Consider the following 7,406-nt stretch of genomic DNA (forward strand, 5'->3'; position numbering starts at 1 on the left):
GGGGGGGGGGGGGGGGGGGGGGGGGGGGGGGGGGGGGGGGGGGGGGGGGGGGGGGGGGGGGGGGGGGGGGGGGGGGGGGGGGGGGGGGGGGGGGGGGGGGGGGGGGGGGGGGGGGGGGGGGGGGGGATTTCCTTTTACCTGAATAATAGCTGGATCATTGTTTATCAAGGATGTAGTCTGAACAGGCGGGGAAGATTTTACCTGTAGATCCTGCAAAAAGAGCCAACAAGTCAAAACTAATTTCTAAGACAGCCTCGGCTTAAATCATATAAAGAAGCTATGTTATAATGTGCCAAGTACATCACGAGGTTCATCAGTATCCACACAAAAGATACATTGATGTCACATAGGAATCATGAAACTCAGCATTCTGCCACTACCACGTTATAGTTAATAGTAATGTCTGTATAAAAGTTACCTTGATATCACTTCCACGAAACAAGATGTATTCAAAAACTTGGTCACTTGGTGGGACTTGTGGCCCATCCTTCTTTCTCCCTTCCGTTCCAAATGACCGTACTAAAAAGAGAAATATTCAAATATCACATAAACGTCAATTTTTCAGGCGCCTTGAGAAAATGGATTAATATGCATCAATATGACATCAAGAATAATATTTTAATGAGAATTTCAGCCACTTGTCGCATCATGGATGGAAATGATGACTTCTTAAACATGAGGGAATGGGAAATGATGACTTCTTAAACATGAGGGAATGGGAAATGATGACTTCTTAAACATGAGGGAATGGAGTCGGTATTTGAAAAGATTTCATGACGAAACCTACCTGAAACCCAACCCATCACTTCACAATGATTGGCCAAGGTTTGATCTAAATACAATACCCCCCTTAACCATGGAGCACTTCACTATGATACACAAAGGCAGCAGCATGCTAATAATTGTTAATGCACCTCTACAAACTACAGCCATTCTTTTCCTTTTCATTTTTTCCCCCAATAAGTGCTACGTAATACAAAGGTAAAAACTAGCAATCAACATGAACAACACCCCGACAATGGTCAAGATCTACAAGGAGCATTTAAGATAATTCTACAATGCCACTCAAGGCAACTTTCCCAAAGATATCTAAACAGCATTTTCCCTAAGCACTTTGGTCAGATTTCCTACAAGGATGTCCATGTAACAACTGCTCTCTACAACCAAAGTATTGTTGGAAAAGCAAAGAAAATGCCCCAAGTTCCGTAGAGCTTCTGCTCTACATACAAGTATATACAAAAGTGCCATCGGCCCACAACTGATATTGACAAGAGACAGTGCCTTTTCCAGACCCAAACCGTAGCATTGCCTCCTTTAAGAACAAGAGAGATCAATAAGAGAAGGTGCCATTTCCAAAAGCAAACGTTTCTACCCCTGCAGACCTCACAAAACAAGAACGGCTCCAATTTTATTTACATTATACCAAACACTCCATAAACTTCTTTGCTCAGGTTTCGTTAAGCCGAGGTAAACCACCCCCTGTTTCTCTTCTGAACGAGATAGTTGTTATAGCATGCCAAAGGGAATCCATTTGAAAACCTCCATGCCCATTTGGGAGTCCAGGAAATTCTTTTCCATTTCAAAATCCCTTCTTTTTGCAAGCTATAATAATTTTAGCCTGGTTTACAAGACGAACACCTTCTTTGCAATATTCCCCAGACCACCAAGAGAAAATGGTATCATCAATAACATTAAACAGTAAAAAAACCCGTGGAAGAAAGGGCAAGTAAATGTGAAACAACCAGCGACAAACTCTACGCACAATTCAGTTTCGCAATCACAGGAGGCCAATAATTAGCCGGGATGTGGTTTGAGGATTCAGACTCGTATCACCGTATGAATCAATTCGGTAAATTTAAATCTCCTAGCTAGGAAATGATGCAAGACCAACACCCAGACAAGAAAATCTAATATAACTTCGTAATTCTTCCCTACAGCGGAGTAGAAAGGTCAAAATTTCCCTTAAGAAACGAAAAATCTAAACCTAAGATTCGTCAGGAACTTCACCGATCTAATAAAAAAAACATCACGCTCGACTAACAACGACGGATTGGATCCAGGAGAAAAACAAATCAAACCCTCGCCAACACAGAAAAAAAGAAAATATAAAAAATTAGAAACTGGGGCGGAGGAAATTACCATTTCTAAGTCCGATACTAGACTCTTCGGTGTTGATGTTGTAAAGAACGCCTTCGTATCTAATCTCGCTCTTGGAAGTCAAGCTAATCAAGCTTCCAACATACGAATCGGCCGCGGAACTGGATCTGGAATCGCTCTCGGAAGCCATAACCTCCGACCGAGAAACAAATCTGAGGGAAAGAAAAGAATAGGGTTTTGGTTTGGGAAGGTGTGATGGAGAGAAGGTGGGGTTATGTGGCGCGACCTGTCAGGGGAAAGCGGTAGGAAATTGACGAAAAGCGCTTCTGCGAGCGTTTTATTAAACAAAACCATTCGCGACTGCACAAGAAAACAGCTCCAATTGCCAAGGAAATCTGTATTATCCCAAATGGCCTGTCTTTCTTTGTCTTAAACTAATTTCTTTTTAACTCCAATTATTTACCGTCAAATAAACTTTATTTTCAATACTTTTATCTGATGTCCCACGTTGGTTGGGACGAAAACAAACCATACGGGCGTGGGAACCTTCCCCTGTTGCGTTGAGGGCAAGTCCGATAGGAAAAGTCCAAAGAGGACAATATTTGCTAGTGGTGGATCTGAGCTATTACAAATGGTATCAGAGCCAGACATTAGACGATGTGCCAGCCTTCTCGCTGCTATTCTCTAAAAGGGGTAGACACGAGGTGGTGTGCCAGTAAGGACGTTAGGCCCTAAAGGGGTGGATTTGGGGGCGGTCTCACATCAATTGGAGGAAGGAAAGAGTGCCAACGAGGACGCTGGATCCCGAAGGGGGGTGGATTGTGATGTCCCACATTGGTTGGGGAGGAGAACAAACCACAAGGTGTGGAAACCTTCCCCCAGACGCATTTTAAAGCTTTGAGGGAAAGTCCGAAAGGGAAAGCCAAAATAGAACAATATCTACTAGCGGTGGATGTGGGCCGTTACCCTTTAATATTTTATAATAATCATTAATTGTTTAAAGACCATTATATTAGCGAGCAAGTCTATGAGATTTCACATTAGTAGAAAAGAGGAACAAAACATTTTTATAAGAATGTAGAAACCTATCCCTAACAGACACATTTTAAAATTATGAGGTTGATGGCTATACGTAATGAGTCAAAACGAACCATATCGGCTACTAATGGGCTTAGGCTCTTACAAAGACGATATATCTTTTAGCATATAAAATATTTAAGGTCAAAATCAATTTATATGAACCTTGGTATTAATACAATCTCAAATTAATAATGTATCAATTTAAACTAGAAATTTTTTTTTTTTTTTAATTGGTTTGAAATTCAATTAAAGGGTCATTTAATAATACCCAATAAAAGGGTTGATTGCAACACTTAACAAAGTCGAGGGAGGTAATTGATCGAATTAAAAATTGAAGGGTATAATTACAATACTTAACAAATTACGGGTCAAAAGTGTGATTATCTCAAACTTCATGATAGTTTGTATAATTTATCAAATATTTTTGGTTTGGTTTAGTGTATGGAAAGCCAAGCCAAGCCAAACCAAACCAAACCAAGGTATATCTTCCTTTAAACGCGCTAGAAATCATTTGCCTTCCATTCTAAACCGCCTCCCTTCCTTCCTTCCTCTCTGAACCAGCTCCTCAGGTTATCGCCGTCGCACATCTCTCTCGTTACCCCACACTCCGTCAAGGGCCATGTGTGTCGCAGTCGCAGCAGTACTTTCGACCGTCGTTTTCTTGCAGCAGCACCGTCGAGCGCTGTCTCCTCGCACCGGCGTCGTGGCATCACGCCGCCTCTCCAACAACAGCGCCATCGCGTCGCGCCGACTCCCTAGCAGTAGCAAACACCGCAATAAGAACCGAACCGAACAAATTGGTCATGTATCGACACCGGTTCGGTTGGACACAAAACTGACAAAATCGAATCAGTTATCGCTTTATTTAATTCCATTTGAAATTAACTCAAAACTAATTTTAAAAAATCAAAATTTTATTAAACGGTAAAAAAAAAAAAAAAATTATTGTATGATTATTTTTAAATAAGTAAAAAAAAAAATTGAAAATTTAGATTTTTTCCTATTTTATATAGATATTAATTCCTTATTTTTCAATTATATTATTTTCACCAGTCATAATTGCACTTTCTCGAAACATTTACAAGCGACTATGCGACACTCACTCTCGCCACCAAGCGAGTCGAACCAATTTAAATTCATGCTGTATGCATCTAACTGGACGATGTATACCCAAGCTTCTGGCCCCACTTTGAGAAGAAAGTTTTAGAGAACGAGGACGTAAATTTTCGAAAGAGAATTCGAAAGCAATGTTATAATGTAGTAAGCAAGAAAGGCAACAAAAACGGTTTAAATAGCATTTGGATATGAATAATTGACGACTAGTCGCATCCCCTTGTAGTATATTTTGATGCATTTTTCAGTCTAACAGACGTATACATGAATTTCCCGAAACGTCATACTTCTAGAAAATACGAAGAGAAACCTATAACGGGCAACATGCTCATTACAACACGAAGGGTTTGGCATGTAACGGGCAACACGCTAATTAGAACCGAAATTTAAAGTATACATTATTTGTATAAGGCCTAAGTTTAGAAAGTAGTGTAGGTCCTAAAGAATAGAGTATAGAATTAAAAGTATGGACATTTAATAGAGAGCAAAGTAAAAGAATCATAATTAGTTAGCACGTTGTGGTTGGAGAGTAGAGATCATAGCCTAGAAAATGACCTCTCAGTCCCTTCCCCACACACACCCATGTGGACCATTTCCAAACCCTAATCAACCTCGGCTCGGCTCCATGTCCTGCCAATCGTCTAATCGATCGGTTCGATAACGTTTTTGTTTTACGGGTTTAGATTTTTAGAAACAATGTCCAGCAGAAACGTTTTCAAAATCATGTTGGGATATGGAGCCTGATGCCTTGGTAGAGATATATTTGAAACATATTTCGTAAAGATATAATAGAGATATATACGGTAGATATTTGGTAAATATTTGATAGAGATATATTTGTTAAATTATATCTAGTAATTTTAAATCTTTACCCCATTAGGCAGTACTCTCTTCATTCTCTGTATTCTCTCTTGTTTGTTATACGTGAAGTCATCAATAATAAAAACTTTAGACAATATTTTTCATTGTATTTTCTCTCTCTTGTTATTTGTGTTCATCGGATGTGTGCGTTGTTGAGCTATCCTAACAATTGGTATCAGAGCTAACAACGGGTATCGATTCTAACAAATCGTGTAGACATCTAATTTTAAAAAATAGTTATTAAATATGTTCATACTTGTAGGGCTTAGAAAATAATAAAATTAATAAACAATTTCTTTTTAAAAATAAACTAGAAATAAGAAACAATAAAATTAAAAAAAGAATTCTCCTTTTTTTTTTTTTTTAATGTTTTTAGATTTATTTTATGAATATAAATAAAAGTATTATTTATTATTATTCTTATAAAATACAAAATAAATATCTAAAAATACATAATGAATAGTTAATGGCATCTCCATGGTATTTGCCCTAGGCGGTGGAGCAGCGTTGTCAGTCGGCCGTGAGCATCGGATGATGCAGGCGGCAGCGTTTGTGCCTAAACTGGCTGCTGGTTGTTGGCTGGAGCAGAAAGGCTGAATCTCGACGACCACAGATTGAAGCCATAGCCATAATTATCATAAAGCTCTGAGAAGCCCTAACACATCTTCTGATTCTCTCTGTAAGATTATTCTTGATTTCGTCTCCGATTTCTTGAATCTCTCTCTCTCTCTCTCTCTCTGGCAGTGCAAATTTATAAACGTGGCTTTGAAATCGCATTAATTTTGTTGTTTCTGCGGAAAAAATTGAAGCGTAATCGTAGATCCATAGAGAGTACAGATTTAAAGATGGAATGTCGTTTTCCTTACTGTGATTTCTTTGTGGAAAGCAGAGCTCAGTTATCTGTGTTCTACTCTTTTCGAGCCGTGCGATTCACCAAGCCGATCGCCAATGGCTTCTATCTAATCTAGGGTTTTCGTTTCTACTTTCCACAACATATCCTCTCTTTTTTTCTCTCTCTCTAATTAAGAATTTCAAAACTGTTCTTCATTAGCTCTTTTGTTTCTATATAATCATGAACTTTGCGTTCCAATTATTATACACTGAAATCAGAAGTCATTGTTGTAATTAGGGTTTGGGAACCACAACTTATTTTCAAAATTTATTATGGAATTAGGGTTTGTGAACCACAAACTTATTTTCAAAATTTATTAGTGGATTTTAGTACCTCCATAGGTAGATACCCTAAAGTATTGTCGTCAGCCTCATGATTTTAAATAGAGGTTTTCATATCGTTATAAGGAATGTTTGTTTCTCTCTCCAACCGATGAGATCTGACAATCCACCCCCTTGGGGCCAGCGTACTTGTTGCTGGTACACTGTCCGATGTTCAGCTCTGATACTATTTGTAACAGCCTAAACCACTGCTAGTAGGTATTGTCTACTTTGGCCCATTACTTATTACGACAGCCTCTCGATTTTCCTAAGAAGATGTTTTCACACCCCCGTTTTAAAACGCATTCTATAAGGAGATGTTTTCACACCCCCGTTTTAAAACGCATTCTATAAGGAGATGTTTTCACACCCCAGTTTTAAAACGCACATCCCAATTTTAAAACGCATTTCTTAGGGAGATGTTTTCACACCCCAATTTTAAAACGCATTTCTTAGGGAGATGTTTTCACACCCCAATTTTAAAACGTGTTTCTTAGGGAGATGTTTTCACATTCTTAGGGAGATGTGCGTTTCTTAGGGAGATGTTTTCACACTCCAGTTTTAAAACGCGTTTCTTAGGGAGATGTTTTCACACTCCAGTTTTAAAACGCGTTTCTTAGGGAGATGTTTTCACACTCCAGTTTTAAAACGCGTTTCTTAGGGAGATGTTTTCATACCCTCATCAGATTGTTTGTTTAGTTCTTCCACGAGTTCTTCCGAATCGGATAAACCGAATTGGATAAAATGTGATTTTGATTCCTATTTTTGGAGTTTTATTTTATGTTAAATATTTGCACCTTTATATATACTTAATATAAATCTTAAAATTAGTTCAATAAGAACATAGTTTTCGTACCCAAAAAAAATAAAAATACAAAATATGAATATACTTCAAAAATTTATTGAAGGATATTTTAAAATGAAAATGAATGTAGAACTGAAAAAAGGAAACCCATATTTAAAAAATGAAAATACACCGAAAAAGAATAATTCCAAAATAAAACAAATTGATTTTCCAAAAAAAAAAAAAAAAAAAAAAAAAA

At 38.1% G+C, this 7,406-nt stretch overlaps 1 protein-coding gene across 1 annotated transcript in view; it reads right to left on the bottom strand.

Annotated features, from left to right (window-relative positions):
• The window catches only part of LOC111449329 (protein decapping 5-like), a 5,317-nt gene extending 2,845 nt beyond the window's left edge, over nucleotides 1-2,472 (bottom strand). The window contains exons 1-3 of the mRNA XM_023089178.1: nucleotides 2,140-2,472; nucleotides 419-519; nucleotides 139-210 (exon numbers count right to left, since the gene is read on the bottom strand). Coding sequence (XP_022944946.1) covers nucleotides 139-210; nucleotides 419-519; nucleotides 2,140-2,287 — 321 coding nt within the window. The 5' untranslated portion in view covers nucleotides 2,288-2,472. The remainder of the gene's footprint in view (nucleotides 1-138; nucleotides 211-418; nucleotides 520-2,139) is intronic.
• Between the last annotated feature and the right edge of the window lie 4,934 nt (nucleotides 2,473-7,406).

This window comes from Cucurbita moschata, unplaced genomic scaffold, assembly GCF_002738365.1.
Source record: "Cucurbita moschata cultivar Rifu unplaced genomic scaffold, Cmos_1.0 Cmo_Scf00011, whole genome shotgun sequence".
NCBI lineage: Eukaryota > Viridiplantae > Streptophyta > Magnoliopsida > Cucurbitales > Cucurbitaceae > Cucurbita > Cucurbita moschata.